The following is a 22,708-nucleotide window of genomic DNA, read 5'->3' as shown; positions in this document are numbered from 1 at the left end:
CTCGTGGAAAATGACTTTGTTTATGTCCTCATAGATCTATAACTAATGCAAATTCAGGCCGCTAGCAATTACTGTGTTTTAAAGTGTCACCTACGAAGATTTACCGTGTAACCCACTCACTGATTCAGGAACAATTTCACAATGCATGCACTTCTCCTATAGTCCTGTCACACATAAAGTTGATACACTGCTGCTCCAGCTGACGTGCAGCCCAAACAACCCTTCACCTGCTGGTTGACAAAGCCAAGACTGTTTCAAAGATCACCTCTTTGTTCTCTGTTTGTCTCTTTGTGACTCACCTACACACAGGGCCGCTGCTAAGCTTTTGGGTGCCCTAAGCTGAAATTGTCAGTGATGCCCCCCCCCCCAAAAAAAAACACCAAGAAGCTCGCGTCCGTAGGGCGTGAGCGAAAAAAATTTGCCCTTGCAAGATCTCTGCGACTGCTTTTTGGCACATTTGCTGTAGTGATGAGTTTTTGCGAACAGCATTTACTAACAGAAAGAACAGCTTAACTTGTGAAAAAAGAAAAAAGTTGCCTCGTATCCTACTAACTGCCTTTGCAAAGGAATTGAGTGATAGGATCATAGACAGATTATGAGATAATGGGCCCCTGGGCACACACTCTTAAAGGGCCCCCCACTTGTCCCTATCCAGTCAGGTACACTGAATTTTCTACACGAATACATACAATTAATGGCAAAAACATATTAAGGAAGTCAGTGTTTCCCACAGGATTTTGGGGTATTGTTGGAGGGACCCTGTACCTTGTTGGGTGGTCCGGGGGTATGCCCCCCCAGAATTTTGTTTACCTTTTTAAAGTAAAATGCATCAATCTGGTGCACTTTGAGAGGACATTTAAGAGGCTAGAGAGATATCAAATCCTGAGACGCAGAAGGAACATTATTTTTCAGATTTTTCTTAAACAGCACTCTTTACTCTGCAACTGTAAAAACAGTAGATTGGTCTGCAGACCCATGTTCTATGATGGAGGGGCCCATTTCAACAGATAAAGGGTGGATATGAACAATTTAGAATTCACACATATAAAGCTTATTTGTGTATGTGTGAGGGGGGCTTCAACCCCCTTAGACAGAGCTACTAATGCTGTTGTTTTTAACTTGCTTTTGTATTTCTCCCCTACTAGTTGAGGGGCCCATGATGATTTCCATCTTGTTACATTTTAATGAGTACTTATATTTAGGCTATTCCTTTTTGGACCCTGTTATTGACATCAGTGTCTGAGCTCTTTGACTATGGAACATGAAAAGTTACTATCAGTATCTCTGGCTGAGGGCCCCCCTGAGCCCTTGGGCCCCTGGGCCTGTGCCCGGTGTGCCTGTGCAGTAATCCACCCCTGGATAGGTTACACAATTAAGAAAAAACAACAATGGGCCTGTTCATAACTAATTTATATATTTTTTGTAATGTAATGATTATCATGAACTTTAAAAAAAAAAACTATTTGGGGGGCCCCCGGACCATCTCTTTTTCCTTTTTAATTAAAAAAAAAAAAAAAAAAAAAAAAAAATTATAAAAAGATTTTTTTTTGGGGTGCCCCCCCAGGAACTTGGTGCCCTACGCAGTCTGCGTACTCTGCATATAGAGAGCGGCGGCCCTGCCTACACACACAGTGCATATACAATGAAATACAGCATGCTTGCTCTTGGGGGTCTCATAAAGCTGCCTTCTGTAAATGATCAACAAATACATTAAAAATGGCTGCTTGTTAGGAGTCACCTTGCTGAAAGCATCTGGCAATGTGCTCATCTGCAACTATATGTATTTGTGTTTAGAAGGAATATCATTTATGTAGCTAAACTACCTGGTTCCCAGAAGAAAGACTACAGTGTAGAATACATTCCAGTCTAATGCATCCCACGTCCAGGTTAACAGGATCTGAAGAATCTTCATAGTGGCTCATGTTCTTATCTGTCAGCAGCAGGTCATGTGGAATGAAATGGATGTTATACAGTGTCTCTCCTGCTCCTGGTTTAGCCAGGGGGCTAAAGCAGTCTTAATTCTAATGAAGGACGATCCCTGATAATATTCAGGAGGACTCCTTTGTTACGCTTTGGAGGCCATGGTAGAGATGAATTCATGTCGAGCTGATAAGTATTCAGGTCAGGCAAGTTTAACTACATCACATGAGCTGCTTTCTGTGTGTGTGTGTGTGTGTGTGTGTGTGTGTGTGTGTGTGTGTGTGTGTGTGTGTGTGTGTGTGTGTGTGTGTGTGTGTGTGTTATAGGATTCCTGCAATCCTACTGCATGCGCTTATACATTTTACATCTGATAGATACAGGCTGGATTTTGTATGGTTTCTTGTATGAATCTTCATACTCAAATTGGCCAGAATAACAAATGGCCATGAATCTGATTTAATGCACAGACATGTTGGCAGCTCAGTAAGATTCACAGTGCACACTGATTCATATGGTGCAAGCACAATTTGGCTGCATGCAATGCAAATTGAGGACATTGAGAACATCCACACACTTCATATTGAGGACTTGAGAAAGGAAGATGTTGCTTATCACTACAGCATCATTAAGATGTTGAAAGCGAACACATTCAGGTTTCCAACATCTGGAAGGTTTTAAGTAGGTATCCATAAAGTGAGAGCATCCTATACCCAGGGGAGGTTGTTCCCTATGAATGTGCAGTTCATTAACACAGAGAAGATAAATATTGCTTGGTAATAAGGCATGTAGAGTGACAGCATTACTCTATACAGTATTTGACATGCGTCTCCAATCAAACGTGGTTTTAATTTAAGATTGAGTGATTGCTGAGCATTTTTTTTTCCGCTTCACACAGTTGCACAGCTCAGACTCATTCACACCATGTAATCTGTTGTCGGCATTTAAGCTCATCACTAAAGGACTCCTTGTCAGATAAATGCCCAAAGTGAGAGATGCGTTACTCAGCAGCTTTGCCAACACAATCTGGTCTGAATATTTTGGTAGCAAATCTGATTTGTATTCAAACTTGGCATGTGATGACTACAGAGAAGGAGGCTCCTCAAAGAGACAAGCACGGGGACACAGTGGAGCATGTCAGGAATTCCAATCCAGAACATTTGACCTTTGGCTCCTCTCGCATTCGCGAAGAGGAGATGCGTATTAGCTCTGCAGCCCCGCCCCAACCCGTGCATTGGCCTCCCTCCTCCTCTGTCCTCTACTGTGAGGTGACACAGAAGATTGATGAACCGCATGCAGTAGAGTAGCAGCAAGCTCTGGATGGCGAGGATTTGCATGAGTGGAAATCATATGCAAATTGGTTTTATCTAACTAATTGTGCGTATACATATGCATCTCTTTTAAAAAACTAAAAAACATCTACATTTTGGATAAAGCCAGGTACGGGTCTTAAAAAGGCATTTTCCGCATGTTTTTCAGATACAAAATGTATCATTAACAACATTTTGCAGATTTGTTTGTTACATCATCAGTGTAAAATCAAGGCTCCATATAATGCTGGACATTACAGATTATTAAAGTCATCCTTACACACTTGTTCCGTCTTGTTCAAATGTGTTCTTCTAGTTCAGCCATCATAGCCTTCTATATTACAGAGCAGTGGGCAGCAGGGGGTGAATCTGGGATCTTGAGCCGTAGATCACAGCAAGAGCCTGACAGAAACGCCTGATAAGAAAGAGGATCACGGTGTTGGGGAGCATGCCCATGCCACCCGACCTCACACGTCTACCCGTCTCTTCCCTCTGTCTCTTTCCATCGTGTCTCTCACACTCCAGGCCAGCATGAATGAAGAGGGTGTTGTTTGGCTCTGGTAGGTGTTGGGTTTTAATCCCATCCAGGCTCCACTCAGCAGCATTGTGAAGTATTGACAAATGCACCAGACACTGCAGATGAAAAAGGTCAACAAGGGTTAACGTACAAATATCATCGTGAAACCTCGCCAGTTGATTACTTACATGAATGTAATTACTTTTTGTGTTACACTTTTTTTTAAATGTTTGAATAATTATGCAAATTCGGCAATATCTAACTTATTGTGTGTAACTATGCATCTCTTTAAAAATCTCTAATCTAGATGTTGAAAAAGCCATGTACAATCCTTAAAATGCATTTTCTTAAAATATACCCATTGGAGGAGCAGGTATCTGAAACGTAGAGCAATGAGGCAACATTATAAGTATACTGTATTCTTCTTGCCTTAAACAACTATTTTCTTTTTTTTTCAAATGTTGTGTGAAAAACGTACTCCACAAGGGCGATTGAATGAGGGATAGCAATGGAGAGAGGAGTGTGTGTGTGTGTGTGTGTGTGTGGGTGTGTGTGTGAGAGAGAGAGAGAGAGAGAGAGAGAGAGAGATAGAGAGAGAGAGAGAGAGAGAGAGAGTTGAACATATCATTAAGGAAATTGTTTCTCCAGTGTGAGCTGAACGTCTACGTGCAGCAGTGTCACTCCAGGGAAGGTCATCCATGAGAAGGACACAACTGGATACACTCAGCTCACTATCGGGCATAATGGGTAAATGGGAGGGAGGGATGGTACCAACTATGTGTGTGTGTGTGTGTGTGTGTGTGTGTGTGTGTGTGTGTGTGTGTGTGTGTGTCCGCTGGGCCTGGAGCCAAACGAGCTTGGGACGTTTTTAGTCATTTGACCTAGCCGACCTCAAAGTGTCATAAGTGAGCAGAGATAGAGTTGAGGCCATGTTATTGTATGGGCCAATCTTAGCCTCGGACATAACCACGACAGGGCCCGGTAATCGAGACTCTTCTTTGCTTACACTCAAGGGTAGGCAGGAAGGAGGGTAGAGAATCAAGTAGATAAAAGTTCTCTAGGGCCTCCATAGCCAAGGGAAAGAGACTGCAAATAAGCTGTAAGAACTATCGACTATCGGTGAAGATATTGATCTGATGCAGTGGTACCGTTGCTTCTTCAATACTCACTCACTGCTGCAGCCTATTTAAATTTATTTGATTTCTTCCTCTGTTTCTCTTTATCCAATGCCGGGTTTTTACTGTGCCTGCAAAATCTTTGGATGAGTGCCCACGTTTGTTTGACTTTGTATTGTAAAGGGAGAGATATTGCTGAGTTTGCAACATTTTACTGCCATTTGTCACCCATTCGACATACTCAGCACTATTGTCAGGTCAAAACATGGTATATGGAAGGGTTAATAAAATGTGTACATGTTAGATGTATCAGATAGAAATACTGCTGAAGTTTATTTTTTTATTATTCCTGAAAAGTAAACAATTTTGAGATACAAAGCTTGTACCCATGAGGAGCAGCCTTTTCAGTATTTGCCAAACAAGCACGTCTGTGCAAATTTCAAGCCAGAAACAGTGTTTCTCCACAGGCAAGAAAAGCTTAATTGATTACCTCCATATAATGGGAAATAAAATAGTTATTCACACCGTTTACAATTATGTTGATCATGTGAGAATTATAATTTGGCTAATTAATCTGTTGCAGGAGCTTTATTAGAGCAGTGATTAGTATTGATAAAACCTTCTTATGGCTCAGCCCCACGTAAGCTCTTACCATCAGTATTTCACGCAGAGCTGACAACACAAGTTTCTGAAGTTCTCAAAATGTAGAAAATCAAATCAATGCTATTCAGTTCAAAACACGCCCTAGGGGAAAAATGATAGTGCTTGCCACAGGTTAGAGAGGGAAAAGACACGTTTTGCTGTGCTCTGTGCAGATTATTGTTTACAGTGTGCAGTGTCAGCAAATAAGGGAAATTTATATCCTCTAGATATCCCTTAGGAAGCAAGTTGCCGGGTTCAGTAGCACCTCTTGGCTTTAAGCACAACAGATGAGTGCTCTTGTTATCAGGACACAAACACAATTCAGCCAAAGCATCCTGTCACTCTCCCGGTAACAAGATAAATGCTTGTTACCCTCTTAAAGCACCATGATAAAACACCCCAGCTGGTATTCATGTTTCCAACACCTCTCATTTGAGCTTGTTGAGACTGCTGCTGCACACGGACACTCCTCTCACAGCTTTTGCTGAAAACACACACAGGTCTGGAGTTCACAAATCTCCGGGGAGCGATGTTTAATTCATGGGAGAACCTAAAAGGAGTCAGAAAGCGAGGCCTTGCAACCCCTTTAATGTATTTGCCAAGTTTCTTTTTTTCATAAGCTTTGTGTGTCTATGTGTGTGTGTGTGTGTTTGTGTGCGTGCGTGCGTGCGTGCGTGTGTGTGTGTGTGTGTGTGTGTGTGTGTGTGTGTGTGTGTGTGTGTGTGTGTCGCACCTCTGCTGTCCGGCTGTCTGTCTTTTCCCTGCTCACATGCCTGTCACGTCACTCTGCCCTTTGCTTTGGAGCATCAATGTCAACACTACATTCCTGTGTGGATCTGATTTGTGACGTGCATGGTCCTCTCACTTCTCCGTGCCCACTTTTGCAATCCCTGTTCTCTCTTGTCAGCGATCAAATAGAGTATCATCAAAGATAGACGACAAAGAAATGTCAGATGTTGTTGAGGTCAGGAACAAATGGCAAAACGTTATTTACCAATATCCGTTTACGTGGTTGGTTACAAAGCCCTGTGTGTCCCTCGTTCTTTTAAATAAATTATAAGTAGTTGATTTTCAGACAACACCCATGGGCTCTATACGTTAATTGCCTCTTGTGGAGCTCCCAAGGTGTTGTAAGATTGCTGCTAAAATTAGGGTTTTATCTCAGCCCCCACACCCAACGCACACACACACACTTACACCCCCACTCCCTCTATAACTGTGGCAGTGGTTGTTATTCAATACAACATTGTTCAGTTGTATTCACATTGACAGAATTAATTGTTATACTTTGCATGTCACTTTGTAGCTCACCTAACAGATGTTTAAAAATACCTTTTTCGGCATAACACAAAAAAATACGCTTTTAAATCACATCGAACTTTATTAGTGTGGACTAAAGGACATCGCCTACTGTAGTCGCTCCAGTGGAGCTGAACAAACAACACAAAGGTAGTATGTGCACGGATTTTATATGAGAGTATGTGTTAAGTACAAGAGGTAGCTTTATATTCTCTGACAATAAGTTTTTAATGTCTTTGTCTCCAGCTGATTAAGAAAGCAATCACTTCCTCTTGCCCGCTTCATTGTACAGGCATATTAACCAACAGTGGTACACTGGATCATCTTACATGTGGCTTTAACAGCTAATCCTTTACTTACGTCTCCCACCCATGAATATGCTGCTACTTGATCATCTTATATAAATATTGTTTGGCAGATTATACAGGTATATTAGTGATATGTACATAAATACATATACAGTTTTCTTGTATGTTAATCATAGTCACTTGAGGGACAAGAAAGCCAGATGAGACTAGCCTTTTCAAGATGTTCAAAGTCATGTTATTTTACCATTTATAAAATAATGGTGTCAACAACATAAAATATGTTAATATCTTAACACGCATGTGTTAATGTTTAATTCAGTGTGGAGGAAATTGTATAAGCTAAGCTGCAAATGCATCTACAAGGTTGTTCTGATGCTGTATTCATGAATACGCCAACCCTCTCTGCATCCGATGATTTATTTGACAAACATATTTTGAAGGCAACATAATTCCTGGAAATCCAATGTGTGGTGAGGTTTATAACAAAACATTGCGCCCTGCCTCATGTTTCAAGCTAGTGTTGACCACAATTGTTGCCTAACTATAACTTGTGTTGTGGATGCCGTAAACCTTACAATACAAAAGCAAGAAGGAATTGCGGCGCTAGCATTGCACCATATTTTGTCTTTTTATTTTAATAAAAAACATTATCCCAATAAGGTTGATTTGTATCCTACATTCTTAATTTGCAAAACTGTTGCTGTTGTGGGAGAGTTGAATTGAATGCTGTTTCACTGGTAGTTGGATTGATGATATTTGGCAATGTTCCCTTTTGTTTGGCCTCTACATAATGGATGTCAGCGAGCTGTGTTGTAGCCACAGCTACCATTCATCTCCTGGTGTAATTGCCCTGCATATGTTTATCATTCATTATTATGATTATGTTATGATTATTTGCATTCCCAAACCGTGCAATGTTCCACTTGGTCGAGGATTGAGACTCTTGAATCTTGGTTTCTATCAGCTGATTATATCATAGCTTCCACTTGATTACATAAAAATAAATGTTTTCCTTTATATACTGTACACTACAAATCTATGCATTGTCTTCACAACCAAAATGCCAACAAATCTTACGCTGTTAAATATTTGACCTGTCTAAGCATATTGTTCAAACTCTATGGGTTCCAATTACACCTACTGGCAAATATTGACATATTGACGAATTGAAGCAATTTAAATGACAGGTACAAAATAATATGCCTTATATTTGTTCCACTATACATCAACACAAAATTTGTGTGTAGAATTGATGCATGCAATTTTCAAAGAGGATGTGTGTATATGATAGCTGAGGGTTGAAAGGTTGAAAGGCTTAATGGGTAAAAACATTTATATGACCTCTGACAGCACTGTAGCTTTGACCTTTATTCTCTGTTGTATTGGTTCATTTTGATTGTGGTGACCAATGAATGGAAGCTCACTGTATTTCTGCACATACCAACAACAACATACCTATAGTACCTACTGTAGATACTGTATGTGTGTGTTTTAAAGCCCACATTTTATTGACATTTGTATTATCTCATGTCTTGCAGGTGTTGAGCTTCAGCTGAGGATGGCAGGAGATTCTCGAGTCCTCATGGACCACAACATGGAGATAGGAGTCACTCCTGCACAGGTAAACAGCCCAACATCAAAGGCGGCGGGCAAAGACTGAGAGCCATAAGAGAGAGAGAGAGAGAGAGAGAGAGAGAGAGAGAGAGAGAGAGAGAGGATGTGATAATACGGTGGGATTGTGAAGGAGGATCATTGCGATATCAGAGAAGAAAAATACATGGAGACGATATAGAGAGATAGGAATGATTGGAAGGGAGACTGCTATGTGTTAGAAAGATAATACCAGACCGGCAGCTTTCAAGAAAAATGTTGAATGTGGTGAGGAGGTTTAAAAGTCTTTTATAAATATGGTAGATATGCGTTACCCACATTTTTGAGACTAAATAAGCAGTACAGGTTATAGATTGAGCCCTAGAAAGTGTAACTAAACCTGTTCCCCTAGCTCAGATGAAGATATACGGTTTAATTGGTGGTGGAGACCAGGGAGACAACCCACTCACTCCCAATCATGCACGTTGGAATTACTGTCCTGATCTCCCAGCTGATTGGAATGTATACTGTCCACCAAAACACATTGAGAAAAGCTCAATGAGGGAACACACCCACCGCTTAACGCTGCCACGCAAAGGGAACTGATGAATTTCTTTATCGACCACCTGACCGGATTGACTTAAAAGGCCAAAGATTGCACGGCACTGCTTTGACAGCTTAATCTTTCACTTATTAGCCTGTGAGGAAATTGAAGGGTCCTATTTTACGACCTTTCAAAGCGCTGTAGTCGAGATTACCAACATTTTAAAAGACAACAATGTCCATTAATTGTACTTGCCATTGGAAAGTTGTTCACTTTAAGATACCACAGTTGGTAATAGGGGAGCCCATTGACATTTTGTGAACGCAATATCAGCTCGCCACTAATTGCGATGTCGGTCGATAATATTGTCTTTCAGTTCTTCTTTGTTCTTCCTTTGACGGGGATCAATAACTGAAAACTCAATACTGTACATGCAGGCCTCACTGAATGTGCATGTACACAAGATAGCGGTGTGACTGCAGCTGACATATCAAGGAAGCGGATTAAACCCATCAGACATATTTTATTATCCAGGCTTTACAATCGAAGGCACTGCAAGGATATTGTAGTGTCTTCTATTACACCTTCCCCCGGCTGAACTGTGAGAGTGATCGTCTGTTTGATAGAGCAGAAGAGGCATTCAGTGTAACCACAATAGGACATAACTTTTCTGCTGATGTTAACATGGCTCTAGAGAGAGAGAGAGAGAAAGATGGATCACAGGTCCCCGACTAGCAGCGAGAGATTCAGGGAGCACAAGAGCTGTTTTCTTGCCTCTACACAATGCATTTAAATTGCCAACTCAGATTGGAAAGTATCAGAGTGCTGCCAATGTGTCCTTGTTCCGTTTCAAAAGGTGCCTTGCAACTCTGTCCTCCGGTATCTGCAAGTCTTGTCTGAAGGTATGCATTTGAATCCTTAAGAGATCGAAGCAGCTCGACAAATTCTATGCACCCGCTCTAAGAATGCATTGTTTGTTGGTCATTGTTCGTTATGACCCCTACATGTTCTAAAACCACACAATATTACAATCTGGTGTATAGCGTATGGGCCTCAAAGCCGTTTTTTTCTAAATAAGTGCAATGTGTGTGCCCAGGCATATGCCACTCTTGTTAACGATGCCATAAGGGTTGTTGGGGGAAAGATGGAGGATCTGTTCCTATTCAGGCCTGCCAATGTCCCAGAGGGTGCGAAGGGGAGGGAACACAGGGGACAAGGAGGGAGGCAGGGCACAGCTGTGGGGCCAGATCGCCTCACTGGAGATGAGCCAACATAGACAAAGACCTGGTCGTCCTTGTGTTCTTGTTGTGTCCTTACTCACTGTATATTTATGTGCCCACACTGACACCTACAATGTCATTGTGGAGTATAGCACAGAGCAGTGACTTTATTGCAGCTCTTAATTGTATTTACCTCCCTGTCAGAAGCACTGAGCCGTGTGGTTTTGCAAAAAGGCTCAGAGAAAATTTTATTTAAAAGGTTAACATCCACAGACTCCAGTTCTAACCCAACAGCAGCTTTTGTGAAAATATTAATGAGGAGACATTTGTGTAGATACTGTGCAGTTACCCCATGTGAAGTAAACTTTGTGCTACCGTTAACTCTCCTTCTTTCTTTATGTTTTTGATTGCTTGCTTTCTTTCATGCTCCTTCTTCCTCTTACTTTGACCCTCTCTTTATGTTCTCTCTTCCACATAGGTGAAAAAACTTCCTAAACACTTGCGGGAGGCTCAAATCTCAACAGAGCGTACCCACTTGATTTCCGACCCGGTGAAGAAGCCACGTCAGCGATACGTGCAAAAGGACGGCAAGTGCAACGTTCACCACGGAAATGTGCAAGAGACGTACCGTTATCTCAGTGACTTGTTCACGACCCTGGTGGACTTACGATGGCGTCTCAGTCTCTTCATATTCACCTTGGTCTATATAGTCAACTGGCTTTTCTTTGGCTTTCTGTGGTGGCTGATAGCACTCATCCGTGGGGATCTGTGGCACTCTGACGAGGAGGGCTGGACCCCCTGCGTGGAGAACCTCAACAGTTTTGTCTCAGCCTTCCTCTTCTCCATCGAAACGGAGACCACCATTGGGTACGGTTATCGCGTCATCACGGAGAAATGCCCCGAAGGCATCATACTGCTTTTGGTGCAGGCCATCTTGGGTTCCATCGTCAACGCCATGATGGTGGGCTGCATGTTTGTCAAGATCTCACAGCCAAAGAACCGTGCCGAGACCCTCATGTTCTCGCACCGTGCAGTCATATCATTGCGAGATAACAAGATGTGCCTGATGTTTCGGGTGGGCGACCTCAGGAACTCTCACATCGTGGAGGCGTCGATCCGAGCGAAGCTGATCCGCTCGCAGCAGACCAAGGAGGGGGAGTTCATCCCACTCAACCAGACTGACATCAACATCGGCTTCGACACGGGAGACGACCGGCTGTTCCTGGTGTCCCCGCTCATCATCTCTCACGAGATCAACGAGAAGAGCCCCTTCTGGGAGATGACCATGGCTCAGATGGAGAAGGAGGAGTTTGAGATCGTGGTTATCCTCGAGGGCATGGTGGAGGCCACAGGTATGATAAACAGAGTGATATATTGGTCAATGTTGGATGCAGGAAGTGAGCTGAGTGGGAGGGATGGGGAGATGGATAAATGGATGAAAATACATGGAAAAAATGCCTTTTTTAAAAGCGAGGGGGAAGGAGCGAGTACCTGTGAATGCTGCAGATGGCAAAAGATAATATTGTAATAGATGGAGAGACAGAGACTAATATGAACAGATCATCGACTGTGAATCATGATACATAAATAAAATCAATACCTTGGAGGAATTAATGAGGACTGTTAGTGTTTTAGTGATTTCCTAACTGCTGCAAATGCCTGACAATTTTGAGGAAGCTTTGGCAGCTATTTCCTTCATTAATCCTACCTTCATTAAACCGTGTTTCTGTCTTTATCACCAAATAATTTCTACACATTTCCAAGGATTAGTTTCTTCAACTGAGGCAAACCTTTGAAAGCTGATTATGCGACAACCGCATTGCAAATGTTATCTGTTCTTAGTACAGCTCGGATTTCCATGGTTGCTACTTCAAGGTTATTTCTTTGATAATGTTTACTTCAAAATCTTGCAACCCACATTGTTGGTTTGTGTTTTGGATAATGGTCCAAATAGACCTGAGAAGTGCTCCAGGCAACTCCCTATTTCCCAGTATGACACTTTGTTTCAAGGCTGTGAGGGGAAAATTTAGCGTATTTAACTTAACAATCACAATAATATAACAGCAGATTATGATGTCCATATTGTGACATGCAAGAGATTTTCAACAACGCTCCATATTCAAAGATGCTGTAATTTTTGAAAACTGTGTAAGAAGCACCCCCCCTCCCCTTAATCATAATCTAATGATAACAGAAACCTTTACAGCATGGTGGCCAATGCACAGATAGCTGTTAAATTGCTGTTCTAACTGGTCATCTGGGGTCTGCCAAATCAAGTGTTGTTTTCATGTCCTGTTACTGTAATAAGCCTATATATATATATTACATATTGTAATCCACTCATTTTAAATACAATTCATTAAACATGTTATTTATTAACTTTATTATCATATTTTGCATGAGTAAATGAGACACACTTGTTGATTGCCAGTGCTAAGTCTCAGGCACATAATTGTCTTTTTTTTAAACTCGCACAAAATCACAGAGTTCCTTAATGCTTCTGAAAATGTTTTCTCTATTTAATTTCTTATTATTTATTTTCCGTCCCTATTCATAATGCTTCCTGCTCACGCAGCTCACGCTGCTGGGTACTTGTTTATACCATGAGACCAGTGGCCCGTGGCAGGGATTATGCCTTCATCGTTGTGAACCACTAGGCAACCGACTGATCTGATCATCTAGTAGCCCACCTACTTCCTCCCCCTTGTAACCTTAAACAGCCTTAATAGATAGCTTTTCACAGTTTTTATTCAAATGTTGTTGTCCACATTAACTTAATATTAACAGCCATAATACAGCCTTCTTGCCACACATGGTAAAGTCAGGACAGCACCAACACACACAAAAAAACAGGAGCCCAAACTGTAGGGGTGTGATACATACTCATGTCCTTTTAATTGAGGAATATGTTATCATATATGTTGTATGATATTAACTAACTCAATACATTGTTTTACAAAATACTCAAAGACACACAAGACAATTCAACCAGCACTTTAAAATGAGTGAAACAATGAAACAAGTGTGATGTAATCTTTTTTTGGAGAGTTGGATTTTGATAAACGATTTGAATGTCTTCAGGTCAGCACAGTCATGTGTTTGGGTAGGGAGTTCCAGAGGGAGGGGGATACTATGGTAAATGCTTTTTCACCACAGGTACAGTGCTTCGGAGCCAATGGAGATTGTAGAGGACAGGGTTGATGCGGAAATGGGTGTGGATGAAGTGGTGGGCAGCAGTGTTCTGAATGTATTGGAGTTTTGGCAGATGGCCCATATAGGAAGATATTGCAGTAATCTGTTATGGATGTAATGAATGCATGGATCAGGGTTTCAGCAGCAAAGAAGGTAAGTGATGGGTGGGCAGTGTCTTTGAGGTGGAAAAGGGCAGTACTGGTGATTTGGTTTACATGTTCTCCAAAGGTGAGGTTGCTGTCGTAAATGGCTCTGAGGTTACCAATGTGTGGGGATAGAAACAGAGTGGAATTGTGGACCGAGAAACTGAAGCTGTGGATGCTTTTTTGTGAGGTATTTGGGGCAGATGATGTCCATGTCAGATTTGTTGTAGTTGAATTGAAGGTAATTAGTTTTGTCCAGGTTTTTATATCAGTGAGACAGTCAGTCAGAGTGGAGTGGGTAACTTTGGTGATGGATTTGGTGGAGATGTAGACCTGGACACCATCGGCGTAGCAGTGGAAGTAGAGATAAAGTTTACGTATGATATTACAGAGGGAGAGGATGTACAAGATGAACAGGAGAGGACCAAGCACTGAACCTTGGGGGACGCCTTGAGACAGAGGAGCAATGGAAGCGGGGCAGTTAATGATATTAAATAACTAATGTCTCTTTTTGAGATAAGATCGGAGCCAGGAGAGTGCAGTGCCAGTGAAGGTGGAGGGATAGGTTTCCTGACGAGAGAATAGAATGGAGTGGTTGATGGTGCAGTGAGGTTGAGCATGATGAGGATTGTGAGGTGGCCAGTGTCAGAGGAGAGGAGCTTGTTGGTGACTTTGACAACATTTCCATAAGTTTCAGTCATCCAGTTCTGGACCTGCAGTTCCAGTTTAACAAACTCCACCTATTGGCCAGGAAAGTAACAGCAGCAGCAGTTTTAAACTGGAAATGTACTCATGTCCACCATCTATAGGCAATCATAGCTTCTGCAATATTGACACCTCCATGCAGCCTCTAAGTGGCTGCAGTTTTTTCGTTTTATTTGTATACATTTATTGTCTGTATGTCTAAGGTTTCATAATTGTTTTGATTTAGCAAACAAAGCATATACTTTGTCTTAGCATATTTGTATCCACACTGCCTTGGTGTCATAGTTTGCCCTCTAGGGTTGGAGGTTTGTTCCTAACTGGAGGTCCAACAGGGGGGAGGGGGGAGCAATGAGACACAAGACAAGCCCTTTAGCATCTTGTTTCAGGCAACAGAATGAATCCAGTTTGAAATGCTGTTGTGCCAATGCTTAGTCAGCACAGGATATTGGAGCCTGTATATAAAGCCTTGAGGGTAAAACCAAATGGCATGGCAAAACATAAGGGCAAACTTCAACTTGTAGAAACACATGACCTTGTGATACTACAACACATTGTTAGTTATTATCTTATATTTAAGACCTGCTACAATCTCTCAAATTGCTGTACTTTCTTATGAATAATTTCTTGCTTTTGACATAAGCCACATATTTTATCAGGAGCAAATCAACAGCTATCCATTATTGGTCTGGTGTGTCTAAACACAGTAATACAGTCAGTTAGCTCATGTGAAACAGAATATTACATTAAGGCAAAATACAAACGTATTTACGGATATACTATTTGAAGTATAGGCTTTGACCTTGTTAAATCAAATCAAATCAAATCAGTTTTATTTGTATAGCCCAAAATCACAAATACATTTGTCTCATTGGGCTTTACATTTCATACAATATGATATATGACACCCTGCCCTTACACCCTTAGCTCGGCTGAGAAAACTGCCCTCAAGGATATAACGAGGTTAGCACAGTAGATCCGGGAGTCACAACATTACCTTTACCCCAGGGGAACATAAAGAGTCAGAATGTACAGGTGGATTCTAGGAAGGAGTAAATGAGCCCTCATGGAGTGCTACTTCAAAGCATCAGAACTGCTGAACTGACAGTAACAGCAACATGTGATTGCACCAGTAACACCTGCAATGACGTTCTGACATTCTGATGTATCAACAAGGCAAGGCAAGGCAAGTTTATTTCTAAAGCACATTTCAGACACAAGGCCATTCAAGGTGCTTTATAGAAGCAAGATTAAAATACATCAAGTATAGAGCACACATTAAAAAAGTGAATGAAAAACATGAATAGAAATAAAACATAAAATAATTAAAACATCTAAAAAAATTAAAATTAAAATTAAAATTACAGGTTAAAACGGAAACCGTAAAGTCTTCAGACCTGAGCCGAATGTTGAAGCAGACCTCAAGTCCCCTGGTAGTTTATTCCAGAGATTGGGTGCATTAAAACTGAAGACTGCCTCTCCCTGTCTAGTCCTTACTCTGGGGACTTTCAATAGCCCAGTCCCAGACGACCTGAGAGCTCTGACTGGTTCATAGGGGATCAGCAGGTCAGACATGTATTTAGGCCCTAAACCATTTAGTGCTTTATAAACCAACATCAATATTTTAAAATGTATTATTTGGTTGACAGGAAGCCAGTGTTAATACCTCTGAACTGGGGTGATGTGATCCACTTTTTTGGTCCTAGTGAGGACTCGAGCAGCAGCGTTCTGAATTAGCTGAAGCTGTCTGATTGTTTTTTAGGAAGGCCTGCAAGGACACTGTTACAGTAGTCAAGTCTACTAAAAATAAACGCATGGACAAGTTTTTCTAAATCCTGCTGAGACATTAGCCATTTAATTCTTGATATGTTTTAAGGTGGAAGTAGGCTGACTTAGTAATTGATTTAATGTGTTTTTTGAAATTCAAGTCTGAATCTATCACTACTCCAAGATTTCTGGCTTGGTGTGTGCTTTCTAACATACCAGATTTCAGCTGTGCACTGACTTTTAATTGTTCATCTTTGGCACCAAAGACAATAACTTCAGTTTTGTCTTTGTTCAATTGAAGAAAATGTTGGCACATACAGTCATTGATTTGTTCAATGCACTTACTTAGTGCTTGAATCGGACTATAGTCTCCTGGTGATATGGTTATGTAAATGTGTGTGTCGTCTGCATAATTATGGTAACATAATTTGTTCTTGTTCATAATCTGAGCTAGCGGGAGCATGTATATGTTAAACAAGGCTAATGCAACATGAATCATCGGCCTTTTTAAGGTTGGTCTGCCAGTAAGTGAGCATGCACAATGCCATGACCCTAAAACTGACACACCTAAATGGAAAGCAGCCATAATCAAAGTTATTACATACACTTGTATTTGGCAAGGTCAAAAAGTATATTACAGTTCAAGATGTGACGTCATTGTTTGCCTCCTTGCTTTCTTCACTCGTTCATCGTTGATGCTCATGCTGATGGTGCCTTTGACCTGTCTACTACATTTGAACTGAAAAGTGGTCTGTCTGCACTGCGTTTTAGGTGATGGTAAACGTGTTTACATGCTGCAGAAGTCCCCAGCTAAAGCTTTTAAATGTATGTTTTAATTTTTAAGCTTTTTAAGCTGTAACAAAGCGCTTGCTATTGGGGTTCAAGGCCACACTGGTCAGACTGTCTTCGTAGGACTGGGACATTTTGGTCCGCAGCTCCCCCGTCTGATCCCGTGCGAATTGACCATGTATTCATTTGACCATGTGTTTCTTGTGCACCATTTTATGCCACTTTCCAGAAGGATGTAGAGCATGGGCGTAAAATTGCGTATGGACGGTGTGGACGTGTCCATACCAATATTCAAATGTGCAAAAATTGTCCACACCAATATGAGAAGGATATGACAACGACGAGAAAGGGTTAATGCGTTGCCTCTTTATAGTCCCGCCTTATGTATTTAGTGATTGGCTTTGCCTCCTGTTGGTTGTCGTGGGTTGTGTTTCGGTTAGCGGTGATTGGTTGCTTAATTTGAGAGCGGCAAAACAGCTTCTGCTGTCATTTCGGAATCTATCAGCTCAGCTGCTGCGCTATGAATGTGGCTGAAGTTTGACGTCAACTGAGGAAGAATGTCGGGGAAATAAAGGAAAGGAGTGGCGTTTTCTCCCGGTGGCCAAGGGAAGCCAGGCTTCCCTGTTTTTTAGGCTGTAGTTGTCATCCAATAAAAACATTTATATTAACAGTTTCGGTAATCTTTGGTGCTGTGCTCCCGTCATTTCTTCCCCATTTCTCTCCTCTCGTTGAGCATTTCACAATGCGCGAAACAGCGCCCCTTTACATTTAGATTCTGAAGACGCGGCGAAACACGACACTGCACACTGTAGGTCTGCGAGGAAGCCAGGCCGAGCTGGCTTCCCTTGGTAAAAAAAAGAAAAATAATTGACCAATCCGGTGAGGCTATTACCATGACTCTGCCCTCTGTGATTGGTCAGGAGGGTGCCAAGGGAAGCCACTCGGCCTTTGGCTTCACACCAATCAAATCAAAGCTTCATTATCAACGTCACTGAAATTTAACAACAATAACAATAGCGGGAGATTAGCATGTTTGCATTGTTATCATATTAGCAAGAAGAGTTATGGAGGGTGGATATTTTGAGTATTTATAAACAAATTAGTTTACCAAACTGCCAATTGAGAAGCCATTAAAAATCAAATCTGACGGCAGGCCAATGCGTGTGGAGAGAAAGAAAGTTTATCGCACTTTCCGTGAGGATAACTATGTCCGCACCGAGTGGCTAGCTGGTAGCGGCAAACTTCAGCTAATGGCCTTCCTCTACAAATAGTGAGTAAAATACACACCTTCTCCCGGCGCGGGTTAACTGTTCCCTTAACTGTCTGTGTAACTATGTGTGTTATGTTTTGTGTTATTTTATTGCTAATTTTGCCTTGATTGCCTGGATTAAGTTGCATTGGTAGGCCTACTGTAGCCTATATCCACTGAAGTTGTTCTGGGTTGTCTTAAGTAGCCTATAGTGTTGTAATGAACATTTGGCCTAGTTCTTAAACGAGAAGGATGTATAAAAAGTATGTGTGTATGTCAAGCACCTACAACTGATTGTGTGAGTCGTGTCTCATGTGAACGTGAAACTTAAAATAGCCTTAAACGTCCCCTAATTATATTGTGAATGAATTCGAATCTGCATTGGGCATTAAGCGGCTAGTTGTGCATTCCGGTCGGGGTGGGGGGGTGCATTTATAATAAAATGTATAGCCTAATTTAATAAGACGATAAGGAGGTGTGTGAATGAGTGAGTGAGTGAGAGAGAGAGCAAACGAGCGGTGTCGGACAGATTACAGGCGTGTGTAAGTCCTGGTAAAGTGACCAGGCGCTATAATAGCTCTTGTAGTTACATTAAATACAAGCTGCGACGTAGCCTACTCTTTTCTGTCCCCCACCTTCCAATACACATGTAGATTAAAGGTGTTGTCTCACTTGGCTTCCTCAAAAAAAATCCCCACGCCACGCCACTGGAAAGGAGAAAGCAGAACCAAAGCACTGTGCAAATTTCGCACCATATATGCCTATTGATTCTGCTCTGCTATGTGCTGTAGTAAAGATAGGTCGCCTTGGAAACAATTAAGCCCCCGTAGACCGCAAGCATCTTGTCTTTTTTACTCGCGCAAATCACCATTCTCTGCAGCCGTCACCGGCTCTGTGTTGTTTCTCTCTCACCGGCTCGTCGAGGCTCGGGCACGCTCGCGCTTCAACTGCGCTTCAACTCCCCGGTTCACTCGTAAACTGAAATTCCGAGTCGGGGACAGCCCTACTGTGAAACATAAGCAGCCAATGATGTATGAATATAATACGTTTTTTAGTACAAAACGATTGATAACCGCTCAACTCTTGACTAAACTGTACATAGATACATGATAAAACTGGTTTGGTTAATAAACTAGTGAGCAGTTGGATGCTGGGTCTGGGGCGAGGGCGTTTCGCCAAATTGTGTGACGTTTCGCCAAAATGTGTCCCCACCAATATGAACATCAAAGTTACGCCACTGATGTAGAGTGTTGACAATCTCTTTATATCCTACTTAAACCATACCACTATACCATTAACAGAAGGGGAGCTAGCTGAATATCCATCAAAATAAAAAATTATGAGATGTAGATGCATGCCATCTATTACAACATGCGGAGCATGCTTATATCTTTACACAGATGCTACAGCATACAGCTATACACGGGAGAAAATGTCAATAAATTAGAGTAAAATCACAGGCTTTACGTATCCTGTGCATGTTCACCACACAGAACCTAGACATTTGGGGTTATTGCTTTTCAAAACACCCTTGTTGTGTTGCTGTTGTCACTGTTGGTCTGCTAGAAAACAACTGTTCTATAATATTCTTCATTAATTACAATACAAAAATGTATTCAAGTTAAACTATGATTTGAGTTGTACTTCCAAAAGTGTAGGTCCTGCCAGCCATCAAGTCTGGATCCAAATGCATTCCCTAGCTAAACCCTACCCTTACCACAGCACATGTGTCTCCTACGCACAAAGAGCCCCACAGCAGACTTTTTCTAGAAAATGTATTAAACATTAAAACACAGGTTTTTCTTTGCAAGAGGGAAAATACAGAAGTGCTTACTTAAGCCAAGAGTTTAGCTGCATGAGGAAGAATAATCCATTACCATACAATATTTGCTCTTGCAGTGAAACATTGAGGTTTGTGTTCAACTAGGCTATGGATTGTGTGTAGAACCCATAATACTTGAATTTGAAAACTGTGTGTGTATGGGGGAGTAATAATTTGTCCACATATTCGAACTGATTCAGTCTCTTGAGTAGGCTGTTCATTTTGATCAAACCCCTTAGGAAATAACTGCATTTTTCATCATCACAACAATCAGCATTATTGAAATGCTTGAGCAAAACAGTGTAGCTGCGTACGCCAATACTCCTTATTAAAAATAATGAAACTGGGCACAGTGTCTTTTAAATGCAAATGGGACAAAATACGAATAGAGCTTGATAACACACAACCTAATGTATCTGTAGTGCAAAGCCTTAGCTAAACTGAGACTTTAAACACCAACATATCAAACAGTATGTCAACATCTTTTATAGACAGTATAGAAAATCCTTTGCATGGGGACTGAGAGACGCTATATTGTCTTTGAAGATCTTGTCACAGAAATAACAAATATTTCACAAGTTAAATCTGGAAATTGGGTCATTCATTCAAAGGGAAAGCTGAAAAAAGGTACAAAGGCCCCTCCTTCCAACGTGATATTGGACTCAATATCAATTTGGCATCTTCATCTATTTTCGAGCATATGCCTCACCCTCACTTTAGGGATGTTGTGTACTCACAGAGAGAAATAGCGTTATGTAACTCATCAGCTGGTTGTGTCTTCGGTGAGTCAAATGTTCCAGTTTAAAGTGATCATTCCACCCAAAATCATCTTTTCAGTATAAGACACTCACCTTTTGTAAGATGGAACGTGGGGGCTGTGGTTAGCTTGTGGCAGCAAGTATCGTTAGCCGCTGCACCTGTGTCAACCAGTTGCAGTCTTGTGAAAGCAAAAGTCATGTGTCCTGAAGAAGTGTTGAAGTTTGAAGGAAATGGCTTGAGTATAGGACTAGTAAGATGATAGTCTCCAATACTTCACACCCTTTCTTATTTTTTCTTCACAATTCAAGCAGGCATTAGTTTTTTACAAAACAGTTTTTTTTGCAGATATTTATTTTAGACATGGTCTATGCTAACATTATATCCACAAGAGAGAAGATATTGGCTAGCTTGCTATCCGCTAATGAGAGCAACTTGTGTTTCCCCCCTAAACTTGTCTAACGTAACATTGGGCCATTTCATTAGTGAATAATTAAGTGTTTCATTTGTGTTTGTTTCACAAAAGGCTCAGCTTTATCCACTGCACCTCGTTCACTGCAGGGAACTGCAATTCATATATGACATTACTAAATAGCAAGCATCTCTTTCTCTTCACATTCCAAGGCCGAGTGCAGCTGCAGGACTTGGCTGCACAAAGAGCTACCTGTTTGCTGACATGCTAACTGGAAAAAAAGACACGTCAGAAAATAAACATTGAAACTTTATTTTTTACGAGTTTGTCAGCCAAACTGCTCTTTGAAAACTTTGCACTTTATCTTAGATAAGTGGTGTTTTCAACAAGATTGCCTTCACAAAAACGATGGAGGTCTAGAGGAAACACTGTGCAGGTCTCGGCCCTCGCTGTGTGCCGCTCCTGGATAGCCATTAATAATTCACTAATGCTGTCTCTCTTTTGTACCCCTTACTCCTCTGTCCATCTGTTTGTGTGTGTGTGTGTGTGTCTGTCGCTATCACGCTGTGTGTGCGTGTGTTTGTTTACCTGTCCAATATGATTGTGTGGGGTCTGCTCTGTGTGTGCTATTAATGTTGTGTGCCTGTGCGTGTGCATGTGAACACATACGTCTATCCATTTCTGTGACAGGGATGACATGTCAGGCGCGGAGTTCCTATCTGGACACGGAGGTGCTTTGGGGCCATCGATTCACGCCGGTCCTGTCCCTGGAGAAGGGCTTCTATGAGGTTGACTACAACAGCTTCCATGACCACTACGAGACCAACACCCCCTGCTGCAGCGCCAAGGAGCTAGCAGCCAAGCAGCGGGAGGGGCCCCTATTGCCTCCCCTTTCGCTCCTCAGCCCTGAGCCCAAAATGCATACTGTTGACCCCCTAAACCGCCAGCCCGAACCCGACACACTCATCCGGGATGAGGCTAAGGTGGAGCAAGATTCAGGGGGTGACAGAGGCGAGACCAATGGCTCAGCTGCTGCACTGGAGGAGCCGCCCCTCCCTGATGGACTGCCCGACTGATGTGACGGACGGCCACATCAGCTGAAAACCCAGAAGAGACTGGACAAGAGGACAGGACAGTAAAATGCTTCATTTAGTCAATGGCCAGCTTGTTCCATTGCAATGCTTGGAGAAACAAGACATCCGTCTTCACCCCTCGACTCATGCAATTCTCCTCTACTAGAGTGTCAATCTATAGTATAGATTGGTTTTGTAGACAAGTAAGTACACATACACATACACACGTACAGTATCTATATCTACACTTGGTTGGTTGGTGGTTCAGATTGTCTTTTTATAATCGCAATGACCACTAACTGCTATAACAACTCGAGTTGTATAATGTAAACTTGAGCTGA

General features: G+C 41.7%; 1 protein-coding gene across 1 annotated transcript; it reads left to right on the top strand.

Moving 5' to 3' along the window:
* Positions 1-8,666: 8,666 nt before the first annotated feature.
* On the top strand, positions 8,667-22,370 carry kcnj5 (potassium inwardly rectifying channel subfamily J member 5; the record flags this gene model as incomplete). Its single annotated transcript, XM_080053806.1, has 3 exons — positions 8,667-8,729; positions 10,941-11,814; positions 21,985-22,370. The coding sequence occupies 3 exons, from the start codon at positions 8,667-8,669 to the stop codon at positions 22,368-22,370; spliced, it is 1,323 nt and encodes a 440-aa protein (XP_079909932.1).
* Between the last annotated feature and the right edge of the window lie 338 nt (positions 22,371-22,708).

This window comes from Ammodytes marinus (assembly GCF_949987685.1).
Source record: "Ammodytes marinus genome assembly, chromosome: 3".
In the NCBI taxonomy this organism is placed as follows: domain Eukaryota; kingdom Metazoa; phylum Chordata; class Actinopteri; order Uranoscopiformes; family Ammodytidae; genus Ammodytes; species Ammodytes marinus.
The sequence above is the reverse complement of the archived record's forward strand: the minus strand, read 5'-3'. Positions and strand labels throughout refer to the sequence as shown.